This window comes from Macadamia integrifolia, chromosome 9, assembly GCF_013358625.1.
Source record: "Macadamia integrifolia cultivar HAES 741 chromosome 9, SCU_Mint_v3, whole genome shotgun sequence".
NCBI classification, from domain to species: domain Eukaryota; kingdom Viridiplantae; phylum Streptophyta; class Magnoliopsida; order Proteales; family Proteaceae; genus Macadamia; species Macadamia integrifolia.
In genome coordinates, this window is record NC_056565.1 from 18,953,277 (window position 1) to 18,975,667 (window position 22,391).

Consider the following 22,391-nt stretch of genomic DNA (forward strand, 5'->3'; position numbering starts at 1 on the left):
ATGATGGCTCTCTATGAACAATAGCCTCAATTCTCTTTATTAAGCTATCCAAATGGGCTTCCTTGGCTACTATTCCATCCACAAAATATCATTTTCCTCCTATAGTTCTTTCACTCTCTTGGGTTGATTCCCACTCAAGGGTTTTGTCAGTTAAGTCAAGTAAGAATTCCCATGCCTTTCCTTCATCTGTAAAGGATGTGAATTCCTCAGGGCACATAGACTCTATCATTTGTTTAGTTGGGTAATCAATACCCTCATAAATTATTTGACATAAATGCCATAGGTCTAGGCCATGGTGAGGGCATTCTTGGAGTAGATCCTTGAATCTCTCCATAAGTTTGGAAAATGACTCACTAGGCTTTTGCCTAAACTGAAGGATATCACTTCTAAGCTTATTGGTCTTGTGAGTTGGGAAAAACTTCTTAAGGAAGACAACTGTGAATTGTTCTCATGAGGTTATGGAATTTGTGGGTTACCCATACAATCACTTCTTAGCTTGGTCTTTCAATGCAAAAGTGATAAACCTAAGCTTAATAGCATCATCAGAAAGTTATTGGATCTTAATTAGAACACATAGGTCTAGGCCATGGTGAGGGCATTCTTGGAGTAGATCCTTGAATCTCTCCATAAGTTTGGAAAATGACTCACTAGGTTTTTGCCTAAACTGAAGGATATCACTTCTAAACTTATTGGTCTTGTGAGTTCGGAAAAACTTCTTAAGGAAGACAACTGTGAACTGTTCTCATGAGGTTATAGAATTTGTGGATAACCCATACAATCACTTCTTAGCTTGGTCTTTCAATGCAAAAGTGATAAACCTAAGCTTAACAACATCATCAAAAAGCTATTGGATCTTAATTAGAACACATACCTATTCAAATTCCCTTAGAAATAGGTATGCATCCTCAGAGGTCAACCCATAGAAGTGGGGCAACATAGTGATGTATTGAGATTTGAGTTTAAAATTATTACCTTGGGCTTGTGGTAGAACTATACAGGAAGGTTGGGCTGTTCTAGCAGGGTAGAACCTATTTTTCAGAGATTTAGGTGAAGGGTTTTGCTATTGGTCTCCCATATTGAAGAGCTTTAAAGAGAGCAAACGTATAGGGTCACTACTTATTGGATCTTTTCTTTCTAACCGATTCTTAGTATTACGTAGCCACCTAACACTCATGTAATAGAAAACTACCCACAACTAAAGTAAGACAAGCACAAAAGAATGGATAGCAAAACTTTTTTTTTAATGATTTTTTTATTTTTTTTTTGATTTTTTTTATTTTTTTTTTGGCTTTTTGGGAGCTTACACACAGGGATCCGGGGTTGCTCAGGTCAATTCCTGAGGTACTGCTACAGGGCAAAACCTATCTTTATCATATTGTGAGGCATGGCGACCTCCACCGATACAACTATTACTACAAGTTGTTCTTCTCAGGAATTCAATAAAAGAAAAGGAAAAACAAAACAAAACAAACAAAGCACTCCGATTTACCAAAAGAAAGCGAAAAATAACATGGAACTATCTCCCCGGTAACGGCACCAAAAACTTGTTTGAAATTTTAAATGTAACCGCAAGTGTACGGATCAGTGTAGCTACGGGTCGAACTCAGGGAGAGCAGCCACTTTATTTTTTTTTCTTTTAATAATACGAAAGTGAACCCATTAATGGTTGTGATCTAATTCTAACTACTGTCCTAAACATAAATATCTAAAATAACGTCCTAACCATTCGTCATCTAAGAATATAAAGACGCAAGCCACGCAACTAAATTAAATAAATAAATAAATAACTGAAAATAAACAACCCACGTAATTAAAAAAAATAATAAAGAAAAAAAATGCTGAAATAAAAATAAAGTAAAAGAAAGGGGATAAAGCTAGAGAGAGACTCACAAGTAGGTTTCTCTACTTAGCCCGAGAGATGCATCATAATATGAGCTTCCCTACTTGACTAGAGAGTCATTCTTACAAGGGTTACTCTACTTGGCTTTAGGGAAAGAAAGACAATTAAAATAAAAGCAATAAATGGATGGTTCTATGGCTAAGAGGAGCAAAGCCAACACATACACTAGCCATGAACCTTGGGGGAAAGGGATAGTAATAATATAACGACTGAATTCAAAATCCTAAATTAAGAAAGAAAGGGTAGTCAGAAGAGGGAATGAGAGGGGAGAGAGAAGACTACTAAAGGAGCCTACTTACTTGAATCAATGCTTGAACTTGAAAGCTTGGGTGATTTGAGATACTACCAGTACTAAAAACTAGATCTAGAATAAACCAAATCTGAAATTTCTAGTACTAGAGAAAACAAATCTTGAAAAAAAAAACTGAACTTGAAAAAAAAAGATGCTCCATAGCTCGTGATCTTGTCACCTAGATCTAAGCCTAGAACTATAACTTTAAAATTACAACTTCAATTGCTTAAACAATAAAAATAAAAAACTGAATCAAAAACAAAAGTGCTTGCATTAATTGAATAAAAATAACTGACAAAAGTGTTTAAAGCATAAACCTAGAACTAGAGCTAGAGAAAGAGAAAACTAGAGAAAGAGATAGAACAACTAAAAAAAAAAAAAAACCTACAAGAAGAATGAAGTGTCTCCCCTCCTCTTACATGAGTTGTATTTATAGAGAATGGGGAGGTAGGGTAACAAATTTCTCTTTCCTAAAAGGAAGAAACCCACAATTGATAGTGAGATATTTTGAGACCAAAAGTGCTAATATGGAGGAGAGAGAAGAGAGAAATAAACTTGGAGAAATTTCCTATAATTGTTTTTTGCTTATTTTCTTTCTTTTTTTTTTTAATTTATTTCTCTTCTTTTTCTCCCTCCAAGGGACGATTTTCCTTCTTGCTTTGTGTGATTTAGACAATCTTTTGGTGATGATGTGGAGGAGAGAGAAGATTTGGATAAGATTTATTTTTTTATTTTTTTTCTTTCCTTTTTTTTTTCTTCTCTTCTTGTGCAGGAACCCCTTCTACGATTTTTCTTGCTTCTAATTTGATGTGAAAATCTCCTCCATGCCCTTAGTGCTTTAAGTGAGTAAAAAGTAGAAAATCTTCAACAAAATTCTCCAAAAAAAGACAACCATGAGATTCAAACTTGAGACCTCCTGATGAGTAAGGGAATTTTGCATAACATAGCTCACCAACTATACTAGGTAGTTGTTGTTGGAGAGATATGACACCCGATAATGCTTAAAGCCTTTAAAATACAAAACCTATAAAAAGAGAGTAAAAACGAAGGTAGCTCCATTCTAATTATATAAAATGCATGTTTTATTACCTTAGATTTTACACATAAATGCGCTCATCACTATTCTAATACTAAGGCCTTGCCCTTGTAGTCTCTTCCACTTTGAGTTTCCATCACATTGACAGGTTTCTTCACGATGATCTCCATAGGATAACACTCTTCATCATCACTATTTGTTATGGTAATTATTCCTACCATAGGATCATCCTCCTCTTTTGATTCTCCTTCCCTATGGGAGTGGGAAGTCGAGGTCCTTCACAAATATTCAGAGCCTAGCTATCACCTTCTTGACTGCATTGGAAAGCCGCATAACTATTGTATCCACCATCTCTACAAGTGTGGCATGTCCCCTTGCTTTTTCAAGGATTCCCAACTGCTTGGTGTAGTAGTGTTCACCGATGGCTACTTCACCTAACATTTGATCAATTTCCTTAGCCTCGAGTTTTATGTTAACCAAATGATTATAGACATAACCCATGTGTTCTGCTATAGTGTTTCCTTCACCTTTAAAAGTGATCTCATACCCTTCACTATCTTCTAAATCTGATGCCGGCTCATCTCCTTCCATGTGATTTATGAGTGCTGACTGGATTACATTGGTGTGGTCAATCATTGGGTCATCCTCTTTAATTGCATACACAAAATACCCTCAAAGATCTCTGGGAGAATAATATCCAGACTCATTAACTTCATTATTGTCCCAAGGTCCCTGGTAGTCATCCTAGTCCTGGTACTCATCATCACCTTGAGAATCAGCGTCATCCCCATCATTCTCATCTTCACTGTCGTCCTCATCGTCGTTGTCATCATCCTCTTTTTCGTTGATTTCTCCCTCACTTGGTTCTTCATCAGATTCCTCCTGAGCATCAAATTCTCCCATATCCAAATGTTTATAGTATTCGGAGTGTATGGACCGAAATATTTCCATAGGGTCAGACTTGACCTCATTGGCTAGAAGATGGATTAGACCAGACTCATCATCTTTTGTGCCACTCTCGATGTGGATTAGGGAGGTGTGCTCTTTGATTTGTTTCCCTATTGCCAATGCCATTACTGCTCTTAGGAGATCACCTGTGACTTCTTCAATTGTCTCCAGATTATTCTCCAGATGTATGGTTGTCTGAATTAGAGAAGTGGGATCAACATCTTGATTTTCTCTGAAGACATTCATCGAACCTGTTGATGAGGTTCTTTGGAGAATCTGGTAATGCAAGCATATCCTTCTAATTGTATCCACCTATCCATCCTTCCTTTGGGTTATCCACTAATCCTTGAGATTGGGATTGACATGAAGGTGATGAGGGATATAAAGCGGGGTGGTATGAAGGTGATGTGATGTGAGAGGTAGGATATGAAGATTGAGCGTGATAAGATGAGGAAGATCCTTCTCCTTGATGGGGTGGCTAAGGCTGGTGATATAGAGGAAGTTGGTGGTATGACAAATGTTGATGGTGTGGTAAAGGTTGGTAATATGGCGGAGGTTGAAGGTATGGTATAGTAGATCCCCTTATTGATGAGGAAGGAGGGATAGCAAAAGTCTGATCTTATGATTCTTCTTCTAATGACTCTTCTCATTTGGGAGCCATTATGGCCTTGAGCCTTTGACTCATGACTTTCTTGTAGGCACAAGCATTCATATGATTCTTCTGGGCTCTAGGTGCGATGAGTCGAGTGGGGTCACTCTCCGTTGACTCTTCATCTAGGTTATTCACATGATCATAGAACATGGGATGAGAAAAGTGCTTATCTGATACATGTGAATGGCCCTTCGGAAGGAGTCACATTCTCTTTGACAAGCATTCTTAATGAGATCACTGATGTGCCTTACTAATTCGAGAGGAAGGGACAATCCCTGCACAAGGCAGAACTTCTTTCTCCACTCATCATGTCTCTCCTCATAGTACTTCTTAGAATCTCTAATAAAATGGATCGGATCGAAGAATTGAGGATCTCAATTTTTCCATTCATCCATTGTTGCCAGCACTCAAAGAACAAGTTCACCCCTTCTATGTGATAGGATTTCACATTCTTATTGAAGGCCCTTACCATTCTCAGTTGATATTTCTTTAGATTATCCATGGCTTTCATATGCCTTTCACTAAGAAAGTTGACCTCGTCATGTCTGGCCTTCACCCATTCTCCTTCAGGTAGTTGACTATCCAAAAGTACCCTTAGGGATGGTACTAAGATTTCCACGGGTAGCACTACTTCAACCCCATATACCAAAGAAAAAGGGGTTGCCCCTATTGAGGATCAAACAGAAGTCCGATATGCCCATAAAGCCAGTGGTAGCCTATCTGCCCAATCCTTGTGTGTTTCAACCATTTTCTATAAGATCACCTTGATGTTCTTATTAGCTGTTTCTACCGCCTCATTGGTCTGTGGCCTGTAAGTGGTAAAGCGATGACTTTTGATACCAAACTTCGTGTAGATTTTATCAATTTTGCCCCAGAAATGGGATCCCTGATCCGATAACAACTCTTAAGGTATTCCATATTAGGAAATGATATTTTCTTGGATGAATTTTGCCACCTTAGCAAATGTGAGGGCTGCATATAACTGAGCCTTTACCCACTTGGTAAAATAATCAATGGCTACCAAGATGTACTCATGGCCATTTGATGTTTTGGGGTTGATCTTCCCAATGAAGTTAATGCCCCATGTAGAGAATGGCCAAGGAGAATGGAGTGAGTGAAATTTCATTGGTGGGATATATATGATATTAGCAAATATCTGACATTTGTGACATTTCTTGACAAATCTCACGTAGTCTGTTTCCATTGTGTTCCAATAGTATCCCAGCCTGAGAATCTTCTTAGCTAGAATCTTGGCATTCATATGGGGTCCATAAAGACCTTGATTAATTTCCTCCATGATTTTCGTAGCTTGCTCCTCATCCATGCACAACAATTGTATTCCATCATAGGACCTCTTGTACAACAAGTCTTCTTGAAGGATAAATTGGGTGGCATATCTCCTTAGAAATTTCTTCTCTCTTTCAGTTGCTTAAATCGGGTACTTCTTTTCTTTGATAAATCCACTATGTCAACAAACTAAGAACGATCATCTATGGTGAGAGAGTTTATAGAATTTTGATAAATGGGCCTGCTTCTTTGTTCCACTAAGAATGGTTAGACTCTAGCCATAAGGTTGCATTCTACCATGGAAGCTAAGGTTGTAAGGGCATTATCAAACCAGTTGTTATCTCTCTGGAAGTATTTAAAGGAGATTTTCTCAAGGTGTCCAATCACCTCTTCCAGATGTTCTTAGTACAGCTTTGGTTTTTCATCTTTGGTCTTCCACTTTTCTTGTGTCTGACAAATGACAATAGATGAATCTCCATACACCTTAATCCTTTTCACTCCAATAGTCAAGGTTGTTTCTAATCCCAGCGCGCAAGCTTCATATTCAGCAATATTGTTGGTACAGGGGAAGTCAAGGTGGAATGATAAAGGCAAGTAAAGGCCATTAGGAGTGACCATCAATATTCCCGCACCACACCCCTTTTGATTAGTTGCACCATCAAAGAACAACTGCCATTCATTAACTGCATCTTCTTCTTCTATTGTTGTGATTCCTTCATTGGAAAGGGCATCGTCCAGGGCTCTTCCATCTTCTGTGGGGTGGGCAGCTAAATGATCAGTTATAGCTTGCCTCTTAATATATTTTTAAGTAACATAGGTGATGTCAAACTCTGATAGTAAAAGTAACCACCGAGCCATCCTTCCTGTTAGAGCTGGTTTCTCGAAGAGGTATTTGATTAGATCCATTCTTGAGATCAAATGCACTGGATAGACCACCATATAGTGTCGTAACATTTTTGTTGCCTAAGTCAGTGCAGCACAAGTTTTTTCCAAAGATGTGTACAATGTCTCATATTCCAGGAACTTCTTGCTGAGGTAATATATGGCATGCTCTACCCCCGTCTCTGTCTCCTTTTGTGCTAGCAACGAGCCCATAGAATATTTTACCACTGATAAGTACAACAGAAGTGATTCTCCTTCCACCGGTGGTGTCAATACTGGTGGGTTCATGAGGTATCCTTTGATCTTATCACAAGCTTGCTGGTATTAGTCATTCCATTTCGTGGGCTGATCCTTCTTCAGTAGCTTGAAGATTGGTTCATAGATCGTAGTTAACTGTGCTATGAACCTATTGATATACTGGATGTGACCTAGAAATCCTCGTATCTGCTTCCCAGTCCGAGGTGTGGGCATCTACTGAATTGCCTTGATCTTGATAGGGTCGACTTCAATGCCTCTTTCACTCACCAAGAACCCTAACAATTTTATTGTTTTCACCCTGAATACACACTTCTGAGGATTCAACTTTAGTTGATACTTCTTGATTCTTTCAAAGAATTGTCTTAGTGCGGGAATATGCCCCTGCCGATTCTTTGACTTCACTATCATGTCATCCACATAGACTTCCACATCTTTATTCATCATGTCATGCAATATGGATGTAGCTGCTCTCTGAAAAGTTGCCCTAGCATTCTTTAGTCTAAAAGGCATCACCTTATAATAGTAGGTTCCCCATGGAGTGGTGAAGGCAGTCTTCTCACGATCCTCTGGGTGCATGCTCACTTGGTTGTATCCTGAGAATCCATCCAGAAATGATAACAAGGCATGGCCCACTGTGTTGTCAACCAATACATCAATGTGAGGTAACGAGAAGTCATCTTTATAGCTTACCTTGTTAAGATCTCAGAAGTCTACGCACATTCGTACCTTGCCATCTTTCTTTGGCACTGGTACTATGTTAGCCAACCATTGGGGGTACTTCACCACTTGTAAAACCTTGCATTCCATTGCTTTACAACTTTTTCTCTGATCTTCTCACTCCATTTTGGACACATTTTTTGGAGCTTCTGCTTTATCAATTTTACCACAGGGTAGGTTGACAATCAATGTTGCACAATATCAGGGTCTATACCAGGTATATCCTCATACGACCAAGCAAAGACTTCGGTGAATTTCTTCAAAAGACTAATCATATGTTCTGCTTCTTCACTGTCTAGGGTGGTACCAATTTTTTCCTCTCAAAGGCATTGGTTGGTTCCTAGATTAATAACCCGGGTATCCTCACGGATGGGCTGGGCCTTCTTTGGTTTGCATTGTTTTATTGACTCTTGATATTTATTAAGATCATCATAAAAAAAAAGGAGGCAAGTGATACTCAGAATTAGAAATTTCATTCATGAAATAAGGAGTAACAGACTGGACATACACGGACTCTGGACTCTCCTCAAGAGGGGAGGCCGACTCATAATCATAAACAGAAGACTTAACAACTGACTCAACTATAGAATCGATGGCTGATTTGATGCTTTTATCAGTGGTATTCAGGCTGGTTGACTCGGTAGCATGAGTAATCTTGAAGTTCTCCCCATTGCTAGTCCAATTCAGGAGCGGTTCGATTGCTTGATGGATGAGGAGATGTGGCAAAGGGCCTCCTTCTCCTTTTAAGAAAGTTACTTCTATTTCTTCAAAGGTGTAATTGTTTTCTTGAATAGGCACCTACTTTTTCATAAATACCTGCTGATCAATCTCATATTCCCTAAAGCCGAACTTTCTAAGAGGTGAGGATTGATGGAGACTACTCAACCCCCTTTCTACAAAGTCCATCTTTTCAATCCTATTGAGGGAGGTCGTCCCAATGTCTCGGTCACATCTTTGACCACCCTCATGGATCTTTCCATTGCAGTTGATTCGGGCATAGTACATGCAGACCATCATTCTTTGTGCTCTTCTTTGCTTCGCATATACACTTCTTCCTCTGAAAGGATAAGGCTTGAGCTCATGTAACTCTTTGGCTCTTGGTTCTTATAGGAGGGAGCAAATATAGCTTTTCAAATCAATGGGAAGCTATAAACTCCAAGTGAGCCTTATCTTCTTTTTCCATTCTTATGCCTCTCCTCATGGTACTTCTTAGAATCTCTAATAAAATGGGCTGGATCGAAGAATCGAGGATCCCAATTCTTCTAATCATCCATTGTTGCTAACAGTTCCATGGTCTGGGAGTGGATTGGTATTGATATTAGGAGATTACTTGACCTTGACGTCAATAGTCCTGTTGTCTACCAGATCCTCAATTGCATATTATAGACCCAAGCATCTTTCAGTATTGTGCCCCTTCGGAGTGTGGTAAGCACAATTTTTATGGTCCCTATACCAAGTTGGGGGAGGATTACTAATTATTCTTGGAGCCACTGTCCCTAGCAATCCTTGCTTCTTTAGCTTTTCATACACTGCTGTCATGGGCATTCCCAAATCAGTGAATTATCTCTTCGAGCAAGGAGCCTTCTGAGCAGGGGCATCTGCTTGTACCATGAATAGTTGTGAAGAGGTGATCGGTGAGACTGATTGTTGGACTACATCTTGGGAGGATCCTTGATACTGAGCTTCCCTTAGGATTCTGTTTTTCACACGTGTACCTGTGGCTATCAAGGCATCAAAAGTTTACAGATGTTGGTAGTAAAGAACATCATAATAAGGTTTAGACAAGTTTTCAATCAATATTTCTACTTGCTCTACTTCTGAAGGCCGATCTGCCATCATCCCTAAACCTCATCAAGAAGGTGGTGAATCCTTCTCTAGGATGTTGTCTCAACATCTCAAGCTCTCGATGTTTCACATCCACTTTGGTGTTGTATGAGTACTGCTTGGTGAAGGCTTTCACCACTATTGTCCAATTCTGGGTTTGGGATGACTCCAATTGTGTGAGCCACCTTAGTGTTGGTCCTGATAGGGTTAAAATGAAGGCTTGCCCCATCTGGTTGTCCGCAAGTTGCCATGACTTGGTGATGCTATGGAAGAATTTGAGATGAGCCTTAGGGTCCCTTGACCCGTCGAATTTGTCGGTCTGCCATTTGAACTTCTCGAGAATCCTTGCTTTGAAAAAGAAACTTATTTCATCAGAATTCACTATTTAGCTTTCCGAATTCTTTCCCATGAGGAGCATACTTTCTAATTTCTCCAATTGCTCTCTAACTTTCTTTCTCTCTCCATCTCTGGAGGTTCCATTTAGATGTGCGCTTCAAACTCTTCTTCCTCATATTCAATTACTACCCTGGGAGGAAGGACCCTGGAATAGGCTCCCCATTGATCGTTTGGACGGGTAGGTGAAGCTCCTCTCTAACAGGTTAGCCTGACTTGCTCTGGTTCTCCTGAGTCAACTCGGGAAGAATTTCCATGATGACCTGTAGGTCCGCTCTGATCCAACTCTCTAGTAGCTTGTGCCGGTTCAGCCCTGGGAGGGTTTTGGAGTGCAGCAGTATTTGGGCTATTCCTCTCTTGACCTTGACCATTTTTGTCTGTAAGGTCTCTACGAGGTCGACCCATACTTGCTCGAGTGATTCAAGATTATGTGGATTCATGTGAACTGGGTCGTAATCACTTGGTGATAGATAGCCTTGGAGAGACGATGGAGGTGACACTAGACTTAATCGAGTCAATCGGTTACCCTAACGTGTCCAAATGGACCGCAGAGAATACTTGAGATGTGGAACTGTGCCTAAACCAAAAGTGGCTTATTTTAGGATTCTTATATTCCCAACCCCTTGTTCATTCATCCGCTAAATTAACAACCAATGATCTATCCAAAGTTAGTTCACTTAATGATAGGAAGTGGGTAGGGGTTGATGTCCCTAGTCCACTTAATGTCATAAACGGGAGATTCACACAAATGGCTTGACAAGAATACTTCTATTAAGGCATTCTTCTTCGATAAAGTCATTCTTTCTTTAATCTTACCCCATTAGGTGACCTTCCTCTTAGTTTTCTCGAGTCTTTTAGATAATTCGGCATTTTACGGGGAAATCATCTTAGATCGTGTATGCCAAGTCATCCATATTCCATTTCTAAGGAGGAGAAGGACACCTTTTATCTGAAACCCACTTAGGAGAGCATTTCTTTATGACTAGAATGTATCATAGAAAAATTCCTTTTCAAGACCACAAACAAATTCTACAGATCAGCTTATATCATTCCTAGCATTCTCCATCTATTTCCTACATAATGCAACCATGCAGTGGATGAAATAAGATTGACAAGGCTTCCTTGACAGGATCTGTATACGTAAGGTACATGATCCTTTTGATATACCCGTGGGTACGAGATCAAGTGGTGACTTCCTTGCCCATTACTCGTGATTACACACGAGGTTAAGCAACTGGCCATAGGGTGGTGGAATGCGAGAATATCATTATTCGATCTCACAACATCATAAAGTGCACAGACCTCCTCGAGGGTGCTGGCACAATTATGAACATCCTCACTATTTAACAATACCCCACATCCTTATACAGTAAGTGGCTATTATTTGCTTTCAGAGTGCTCTCCATGACATACACTGACCTCCCCGAGGGTGCGGGCATGACAAGGAGTCCCTCGCCAAATGATTTCACTTCGAGCACGATGCATGATGCGATTAGTGAGTACAAATACAAACATAGGGTTAGCCAAACATGTTTTCAAACAAATGTGGTAGAAAATGTTCTTGCATTTAATGGTAGCATCTAATGTCAGAAGCTTGAAATTTATCCCCAGTGGATTCGCCACTATAAGGGTAGCGGCAGAAGATGAGATCTCTCTTCCCCCCTTTTTTGGGGAGGGGAAAAAAGGACTTACATTTATTTCGTCCTCTCTCCTCTCTTTCTCTTTCATGAGGGAGAGGTGTGTCATGTGTACTTATCTTGCGGGCCCCGCACCATTGTATTACTATTTGGAGATACATGGAGGCCTATTTTGCAGGAGTATAAAGTTCATTGTTCGAGATGGGGATTTGATGATGGTCCAATACGGGGATCAGGATTATGCAAAAGGGTTTGGAGTCACCACCTAAGATTATGGGCCTAGGCCTGGGGGTGGGCCCAATTCTTGAGAAAAGAGCTTAAAAGTTGGTCTGGTCCAGAGATTTAGGGTAAGTGTCAGGTTATAATTTTGGGAAGGTGTTAGATACCTAATCTACCCGGTTCAACCGATCTTCCTACTAGATGCTTAAGAACAAATGGGGTGAAAGTAAGAAATTTTGGACCAATGGGGTGGAGGGGAAATTTCTTTGGCTAATAGGGAAAAAAGTAATTATTTTGGACCAATAAGGTAAAAAGATTCCTTTTTAGACCAATGGGAGGTTACGGTGTAAGGTACGCTAGCAGGGCAGTATGGGGTACATAGGCGGGTGAGGAGGGAATCCCTTCACCAAATTGATCACCAGAATAGGGATTTCGATCGTCGACGAGGGTGTCGAGACCTTGATGGGAGTGCTGGGACTAAAGCAGGGGTATTAGAGCTTCAGCAGGGGCACTGGAGCTCTGGCATGGCTACTGGGGCTCTGGCATGGGTGCTAGGGCTCTGGCAGGGGTGTTGGAACTTGGTCGGGTATGCGTGGGGCTTGGTTAGGTATGTGCGGGCTTGGTCGGGTATATACGAGGCTTGGTCGGGTGCACACGGGGAGTGGGCAGGGGTGCAAGGCAAGGGTGGGTGCTCGCATGGGCAAGGTTTAGGCACTTAGGCTAAGGCGTGGGTGCTCGCATGGGTGGGGTTTGGGCCACTCTGGGCAAGGCGTGGGTGCTCATATGGGCAGGGTTTGGGCACTTAAGGCAAGGCATGGGTGCTCAAGTGGGTGAGGTTTGGGCACTCAAGGCAAGGCGTGGATGCTAGCATGGGCGGGGTTTGGGGCATTCAGGGTAAGGCTTGGGTGCTCGCATGGAGTAACTTCTGAGAACGATTGCGGGAGATCCAATGGTCCAATTTTGACGTACCATATATCGTTGGAATCGTGATTCTGAGTACTATAATCTGTATGGTCACCTAGGACCTAATTTCGTTGTATATGAAATGTCATAATTGGACCCTTCTTTTCTCTTGCCCGAGATTTCTGAGAATTTTGGATAAGTATAGAATGGTTCTGGGAATGGTTACCTTAGTCAATTGTCATCTCTATCGATCAAAAGTGAAAGATTGCATCCAAGATCCATAAGTCATCATAGCCAAAGGAGGGTGACAAAATTAGGTGTCTATAGAGGCTGATTCACTTCTTATTTTAGTGCAAGAGCACTCTAGGCATGATTTTGAATTTTTGCAAACACCTGGACATGGGGCAGATTTGAATATGGTCTCAGATATGAGCCAAACCCAAGTTCATGTGATGAGGAGGACATTTTTCCTGATAGGGATCTTCAACCCCTGGGTTTTTCTCAAGGTGGACGCTTGGACCTGGTTTTGCCATTGTCGCCAAGTAATGTTAATACAAGTGTGGTCTCTCCGATGACTGTCTCAAGCCTGGACAATGGTTGTATGGCTATAGTCCATTACAACCTTCTCATTCTGAGATGGAGGAGAATGATTCACAAGTTCCTTTTATTCTTGTGGTTCATTGGCAATCAAGATATGCTCAGGTGGTCACCCCAGTATCCTCTAGTCACGGGACCAGTAGGGCTCATGAGATGAGCTTATAGATGGGTTGCTTCAGAACCAAAACATTATTGTGACTACTTGTCGCACAACTAGAGGAGCTAACAAGAACTTGCAATGATGGAGTTCTTTTTTTGGAATATTAGGGGTATTGACAATGGACGTGCTCGTGCTGCTCTCCGTTCTCGTATTCGTGAGGATATGTCATTATTCGTTTTTTTGGTAGAGCCAAAAGTTGATACTGGTAGGTGCCTTGTTTCTTTGTTCGCAAACCTTGGGTATAAAAAAAATTCTACAACCATCAGGAAGATTTTATCCCAAACCTCTGGGTTATTTGCAAGGAGGGTCTTATAAGGCCTTCGATTGTGATGTTCTTTGATCAGCATATCACATTATATGTGAAAGGTGGAAGTGACCGATTTTTTATCTCCACTATGCATGTAAACTGTCTAAGGATTAATAGGGGTCAGCTATGGTCTGATCTCTGCTCTATCTTTGGTGGAAGATTACCATAAATGGTACTTGGTGATTTTAATGCGTGCTTGTTTTTTCAAGAGAAACGGGGTCCAGGGCTTCTTAATTTAAGCTTGTCTAAATATTTTTCTACTATGATGGACTCATATGGATTGAAGCTCACCTGGTCAATTAATAGAAAATATGGAAATGTTCAAGCGGTCCTCGATAGGAGCTTGTGCAATGAGGAGTGGTTGGATCATTACTCAGGAATTTCCAAAAGGGTTTTACCTCACGGTTATTCTGACCATCCTCCCATTATTATCTCGTGTGATGAGGTGCCTCATCCTACTAATATTCCTTTTTGAATGCATAGATTCTGGGAAGAGCACAATGATTTCAAGAATGTTGTGAGGGCATCGTGGGAGATCCTTGTGAGGGGTACTCCTACTTTCAGAGTGCTAAGGAAGCTAAAAAGATTAAAAGGTCCTCTAAGGGCTTGGGTTCATGATTTTTTCCTCACGTGGATCATCAGGTGGCAAGAACAAAGGTCACTTTGGAGCATATTCAGGAAGTGATGGAGGCTGATGGGTTTAGTGAAGCTCTTTATGACCAAGAACAAGTTACGAAACGAGATTATGAAACTATCATGGGCTTTTATGATAAGATTTGGGCAGAGAAATCTCGTGTCAAATGGCTGAAAGAGGGTGACCATTGCTCAAAACTCTTCCACACTTCAGCTAAGATGCATCGAGGTAGAAACACTATTCGAGAAATTCAAAATGAAGATGGAGTGGTCCATACTTCTCAATCTGTCATTGGGGAGAAGTTAGTGGATCATTTTGAAATTTTCCAATAGCATGGTAATTTTAGGGGAGTTGATAATCTTCTTTCGATTATTCTTAAGCTGGTAACCCCTGAAGATAATGATATGCTTATAAGGATCCCCACTTCAAATGATATTAAAAAAGCAGTCTTTGATTTGGACCCATCCAGTGCTCTAGGACTAGATGGCTTCCCTGGTACTCTTTTTCAACGTGGCTGGGATATTATCAGAAGGGAGGTATGTCATGCTATTAAAAGAAAATTTTATTGAAGGGGTGATCGCCAAAGGTGTAAATTGTAACTTTTTAACATTAATCCAAAGGTGGATAATGCAAGAAAATTTGGGCTATTTCGCCCTATCTACTTAGGGAATGTTTTCTTTAAAATAATTCCCAAGATTTTATCCTCATGTCTTTCTTTACTCTTGCATAAGCTGATCTCTAAAGAGCAGAGGGCATTTCAAAAAGGAAAAATCATTTTTTTCAAATATTAGAGTTGCCTCAGAGCTTAGCAATATGATGTTTTCCAAGACCTATGGAGGTAGAATGAGTCTCAAATTGGACGTTCAAAAAGCATTTGACACGGTAGAGTGTGAGTTGTTTGATATGCTTCGAAATTTTGGGTTCTCTCAGAAGTGGATTGGTTGGATTAATCATATTCCAGCATCCTCTAAGCTTTCGATTCTGGTTAATGGCAGTCCGATGGGATTCTTTGGTGTGGAAAGGGGCTTATGTCAGGGCGATCCTCTCTCCTCGATTCCTTTCATTCTAGTTATGGAAGTATTATGCAGAGGGTTGAAAGATCTTCATGATAAAGGAGTGGTGAAGGGTATTTGGGGTGGTGAAGGGTATTCCTGGCACTAGACATGTTCACACTCTTTCTCACCATCTTTATGCAAATGACTTGGTGATTTTTATGAATGTTGAGCTAAAAGGGGTTAAGAAGCTTAAAGAGTACCTAAATTCCTATCAAGCTTACTCAGGTCAGCATATTAACCTTGACAACAGCAAAATTTTTCTAGGTATGATCCAGGAAGGAGAATAAGAATTAAAGAGGTTCTTGGAATCTCAGAATGTGCTTTCCCCACTCGCTATTTAGGAGTGGATATCTTTAAAGGTCGGGTTAAAAAGGAATTTATCCTCCCTTTGGTGGATAAATTTTAAAGCTCGTCGGTCAATTTTATCGATAGCTGGAAGAGTTGAGCCAGTGAAATCGGTAATGTGTAGTATTCTTGTCCACATTTTCTCAGTTTATCTATGTCCTAGTTTGCTGATTTCATTAATGGAGAAGTGGATTCGCAATTTTCTTTGGAGTGGGGATGCGAATTCCCTTAAGGCCTTTACAATGAAATGGAGCACTCTTTGCAAGCCAAAAAAGGAAGGAGGGCTAGGGATCCATCGTTTAAAAGATATTAATCTCGCCATCCACTCTAAATTTTGTCGGTTTGTCAAGTCTGATAACTCTATGTTTGCTTCTTTTCTTTATGGAAGATTTGTAGCTACAAATGGGTCTTTTTAAAAGGGTAACATCTCGTCTTCAATCTTACTGGGGCTGAAAAAGTTTGAAATTTTGTCTGTGCATCAGAAAGGTGGATTATTAGTGATGGATCCTCAATCAATTTTTGGTATGATTGCTAGATTAATGGTAAGTGACCCTATGATACCATATCTAATGGTCAGCCTTTCTCTATTAACTTAACAACGAAAGTTTTAGATTTGATTGTAGAAGGACTTTGGGCTCTTCCTCTGGTTATTTCAGATATATGAAGGCACTTTGTGATCTTGTAAAGACCATTCTCTCCCCATGGTGGCTGTTAAAGATAATAAAGTTTGGTCGTTTTCTGAATCAGGCAAGTTCACTGTTTTCTCGACTTGGAATAGCCTTAGAGAGAAATTACTTGTCTCGGCATGGACAAAATTAGTTTGGCAAAAAGGGCTGCACCCCAGGTTGTTTCTTTTTATTAGAGGTTAGTTCATGGTAGTCTTCCAACCGATGATAAAGTATCGAAATGCAATATTCTTATGGCATCTCAATGCCATCTCCGCCAAAAAAATGTGGAATCAATTAATGGAAAATTTGATTTAAATTGTTGAAATTTTTTGAATCAAAGATGGAGCAGTTTTCCCTCTCTTGAAGGGTTATTCTCTTGGTGGAAGAGAAATGCTTAAGTGGTTTCGATTGGGAAGGTATGGTTTGTTGCAATTATTCTGATTCCACACTAGGCTACTCTGGGGCTAGTGGTGTTATTAGGGATAGAGCAATGGATCTCCAAAGTGAAGTTTTGCTGTCTATGAAGGTATGGGAACCAACTTCATGGAAGAATTCAATGCCTTCTTCTTTGGGTTGCACACCATTTCATTGATGGATGCTATGAATTTGTGGATTGAATGTGACTCGCAGGCTATGGTGAATTGCATCACCAATCAAAAAGTTCCATGGATTTTTCAGCAAAAATGATGGTTGTATTAAAGGTATTTAGATAGCATTTCATGGAGGATTTCACACTGTTGTAGAGAAGGAAACGTGGTAGTCGATAGATTGGCTAAACATGCTGCAACAACTTGGTTAACTACGAGCTAGAACTCTACGCCATCCTTTGTTTTACATGAAATAATTTGGGACTCAAATATGAGACCATGATATAGATTCTGTTAGCTAGTTTTACCTTTGATTGGGTTACCTTTCTTTTGATAGCAATGCCAAAGGTAGAGAAGTAATTGAATGGGTTTTTTCTCTCATTCTTTGTGATTGTAATTCTCCATTCATTCAATATATAATTTTCCTTACTTATAGCAAAAAAAAAAAAAAAAAAAATCCCCTCTCATCCTTGTGAATTTTATGGGAAAAAAACTTTGCCACATCCTCTACAGCAAGCGGTGAGGTGCAATGAGCATCGGATGACTGAGAGCATCTAGGCACGTGCCCCAAGGGGTTCCTAGCCACTCGATGCTCACTACATCGGTGCAGTGGTTGCAAACGATTTTCACACGTCAATCTGACATAGGAAACGTTCTAACTATGGTGTGGGTGCAAAAAAACCAAGAAGCCCCCCTTGTGTAGACTGATTATTCTCCCACATGGCCTTTCATTGGTCTGCTGGTCTGTTGTTTCCTATGCCAGAGCAAGCAGATTTCTCTCACCAATAATAAATGCTAATGAGTGGTTGTCTGAAACAAAGCAGAAGAGGTCAAAGTTTAGAAGAAAGAGTTATAAACTGAGCAATAATAAGAACGAGATAATGAGACATACTGTCATTCTTATGCCAGCCATCGAAGAAATTGCAAGATAAATTGAGATATTGCAGTTCCGAAAGGGAAGAAACAACGTAGCATTTTGGGTCTAGTTGGGTGTTTGCACGCAGGGAAAAAACTTTCTTGTATCATAAAGGGGTGAAAACATCCTCCACAGTGAGTGCGGTAGTGCGGTGAGCATTGGATGGCGGAGACAACCTCTAGGTGTGTGCCTGAATGCTCTTGGCCATCTGATGCTCACCGCAACACCTCACTCACTACAAAGAATAACCGCTCAATGATGCGTCCCGTGGTTCTATTACACTTTACCCGTTCCCATGCACAACAATTACTCCTTTCATCATTTACCCAACAAGAGAGGAGAGTATTTGACCAGTTAACGGAAGCTTTGAATTCCAAAAGACCCATCTTCTCCTCCATGCACCCCAATTGGAAATGGAGCTGAAGTACCAAACCCAGTAAAACCGAAAACCCAAAAACCAAAGGCGACTCCATTGTAACACCAGAGAGTTGAGTGATTCAGTAAAGCTTTGATGAATATAAATAATGCAGGAGGACTGGAGAAGTTTTTCAGTGGGTCCTATTGTTTGGCTTAAAAATTTTGACCAGACATCTCTGCCTCTCTTTCAAGACTTCAGAGGATTGGGGACCTGAAATTCAAAATGGTATTCTGCTGGTCATTTGAAATCAATAACTCATGACGACTTTTGGCACCTTGGGGACCCAAGATGTGGGACTGAAAACGAAACCATCTGAGGAGTTTTCCAAATCTTCTTGGTTTTGAAGGCAAGAGAATTGAAAAGCTAACACTCCACATTGATATGTGGTGTCTGAAGTCTCTGGCAGAGTTTGAACGAATGCAGAAGCAGCTTGCACTGTCCCTCTTGAAGAACAGCGAAGCAACCAAATCCTTGATGCATTTAAAGAGTCTCCACGTCTACTTGATAAGAACTGGGCTGCACCAGAGCAACTTTGCAATAGGAAACTTCGTGGCACACTGCGCCCATGTGGGTGCAATGAGTTTTGCAAACCAAGTGTTCACTCAAATGCTCGAACCCAACTCCTTCGTTTGGAACACCATGATCAGGGGATTCCAACAGAACCATGAACCCCAAAAGGCCCTTCTACTCTTTCGTTGTATGAAATTCCGAAACATTCCACCCGATTGCTTCACCTTCCCCTTCGTCATCAGGGCTTGTGCGAGTTTGCAGGATCTTCGTAAAGGACAATGCATCCATGGGCTGTTGTTTAAAATCTGCGTGGATGCAGATGTTTACATAGCGACGAGTTTAGTAGAGTTTTATGCAGCTCTTGGGCATACGAGGGTTGCTCACAAGGTGTTCGATGAAATTCCTGCTAAAGATCCAGTGTCTTGGACGACCATCATGGCCGCTTATGTGAACCAATGCGGTGATATGAATATAGCCCACCAAATCTTTTGTGAAATGTCAGTGAAGGATCTTGTAGCCTGGAATACCATGATCGGAGGCTTTGTGAAAATTGGGGACATGAGACTTGCTAAGGCGCTATTTGATCAAGCACCTGTCAAGGATTTGTTATTGTACAATACACTGTTAGGGGGCTATGCAAAACATGGTGAAGCTGAACTCATGCTACGGTTTTTTCATGAGATGCCTGAGAGGGATTTGGTGTCTTGGAATTCAGTCATTGGGGGCCTTGTACAGAGTAAGAAGATTAATGAAGCTATGGTATTATTTCACCAGATGCAAATAGAAGATCTGAAGCCTAATGAGGTGACACTTGTGGGTGTTCTTTCTGCTTGTGCTCAAGTAGGGGCATTGGATACTGGGAGGTGGATTCATTCCTATATTGACAGGAATGGTTTTGGCTTGAATCTCTTGGTTGGGACTGCCTTAGTTGACATGTATTCTAAATGTGGGTCTTTAGAGGGTGCACAACTTGTTTTTGAAAGAATGTTGGAAAGAGATGTTGTGGCCTGGAATGCAATGATCATGGGATTTTCTATGAATGGGCAAAGTAGAAAGGCATTGGAGTTATTCTATCAAATGAGAAGTGGAAATGTGAAGCCCAATGAAGTTACAATGATTGGGGTATTGTGTGCATGCACTCATGCAGGATTGGTAGATGAAGGACAAAAATGGTTTTATGCTATGCACCATGAACTTGGTATTGCCTCCAAGATTGAGCACTATGGATGCATGGTTGACCTGCTTGGTCGTGCAGGCTTGTTGAAGGAAGCTTATGAATTCATCCAAGCTATGCCTCTTATTCCACATGCTGGGGTTTGGGGTGCCCTACTTGGTGCATGCAAGATGCATGGCAATGTTGAGCTTGCAGAACATGCCATCAAACACTTGATTGAACTTGACGCTGAAGATGGGGGTTACTTGGCAATCATGTCTAATATATATGCTAATGCTGGTAGATGGAATGATGTTGTGAAGGTGAGGGAGTTGATGAAAGAGAAAGGATCTTCGAAACTGCGTGGATGTAGTTCTATTGAGATAGACGGTGAGATTCATGAGTTCGGTGTAGAGGAGAATATCCACCCTCGAGCCAAGGAAATTTACAAAATGATAGATGAGATGTCCGAGCAGTTGAGGATCGCAGGCCACGTAGCCAGCACAAATGAAGTGTTCTTTGATGTGGAAGAGGAAGAGAAGGAGAAGGCACTATTTTTCCATAGTGAGAAGTTGGCAATTGCCTTCGGACTTATTGCCACTAAAAAAGGGGTTACCATACGCATTGTGAAGAACTTGCGGGTCTGTGTTGACTGCCACTCTGCCATAAAGATCATTTCGAGTATTTTTGATAGAGAGATAGTGGTCAGGGATAGAAGCCGATTCCACCATTTCAAGGACGGTTCATGTTCTTGTGGGGATTATTGGTGACTCCTTTTAACTCGTATTCACATGGTAATGGTTCAGATTGAATCCTATTCCGATGAATGATACAATCCCATCTGCGACTTCAAATATAAGAAGCAGAAGCTACATCTTAGATTTAATGGTCTGGACATTATCAAAGAAAGGAGAAGCTTTGAATACTAGATTTGAAAACTAATCAAATGTTTACATGGTATACAAAAGAAAGCATATATAGTAAATGAAAGGGTATTATTTGTCTGTAGATACATTAATTTCATGACATAGGAGTTCCCTATTGTTTCTTCAATGACCTAAGATACATCCTACAATGCAAGATTTATGGTTTAGTCTCCACGTCCTCTCAGCAGAATTTTGAGTAGATTTCAGTAGGTGCAGCATAAATGATCAGGCTCCATGGATAGTCCGTGCTCCTCCAGCTTCCAGAATCAGGAGGGGCATTAGGCTTGAGTCAAGGTTCATAGCAACAGGCAGCCCCCCGATAGGCACGGGTTTTCCTTGCACTCATGGTCGTGAAGTTGGCATTCTGGCGGCCAGTACATCTCCATTCAGTCGTGGAATAAATATAGGGGATTACTTCTAATCTGCCTTGAATCGATCAGCTTTAAGACAAGATTTTGATGGGTGAAAAAATGTAGCGCTTTTCTTTTTGAAGATATACTCAAGTGCCAAAGGCGAACAGGGCTTTCGTTGGAAGCAACACCTGAAAGGGTTAGCTTCTAGCGGTTACTTTTTAGCCTGTAGGCTTTTTGGGCTGGAAGGAGGCAAGCAAATGAACGGAGGCATTACAGGCCGACCACAAGAAGCAAAGCCCCAACTAACTTGAATGGGACTCGACAAGTTGCTTATCGAAGAAGGCCAGCAACTACTTTAGTTTACCAAGAAAATAACACCACCACTTGTGTTCATATGATTCTCCATGTACTAAAGGTTTTTCTTTCTCCACAAATACAAAAAGAGAAGAATGTTTAGGGACTGCGGTTCTGACATAGATGGGCAATTTGCCCCACATCCATAAAACAGAGAGAGAGAGAGAGAAAGATAGAGAGAGAGAGAGAGAGAGAGAGAGAGAGAGAGAGAGAGAGAGAGAGAGAGAGAGAGAGAGAGAGAGAGAAAGAGATTTTGTTTGGAAGACTTCATAGGAAGGGAAGAAGGCTGGAGAGCAATCAAGCAACCCAGAAAAATTGCATTCCACCCCTTGGTTTGAGACATAGGAAGAAAATCCTGAATTTTAATAGTTTTAACATAATGGATGAAATGACCACTACAACTCCCATTTATAACTTTTAAAGCTGTTAGCCAGAGGTAATTGTTGCCCAATGATGAAAG

The 22,391-nt window shown here is 40.7% G+C and overlaps 1 protein-coding gene and 2 non-coding genes across 3 annotated transcripts; all 3 read left to right on the forward strand.

Moving 5' to 3' along the window:
- Positions 1-287: 287 nt before the first annotated feature.
- LOC122090229 lies at positions 288-394 on the forward strand. The gene has a single exon (XR_006143471.1). It is a non-coding gene; the product is annotated as a small nucleolar RNA R71 (small nucleolar RNA).
- Positions 395-581: 187 nt separating this feature from the next.
- LOC122090285 lies at positions 582-688 on the forward strand. Its single transcript, XR_006143524.1, has one exon. It is a non-coding gene; the product is annotated as a small nucleolar RNA R71 (small nucleolar RNA).
- A 17,812-nt stretch (positions 689-18,500) lies between these two features.
- Positions 18,501-21,396, forward strand: LOC122088577 (pentatricopeptide repeat-containing protein At1g08070, chloroplastic-like). Its single transcript, XM_042657887.1, has one exon. The coding sequence runs from the start codon at positions 19,017-19,019 to the stop codon at positions 21,066-21,068; it is 2,052 nt and encodes a 683-aa protein (XP_042513821.1). The 5' UTR covers positions 18,501-19,016; the 3' UTR covers positions 21,069-21,396.
- The last annotated feature ends 995 nt before the right edge of the window (positions 21,397-22,391 follow it).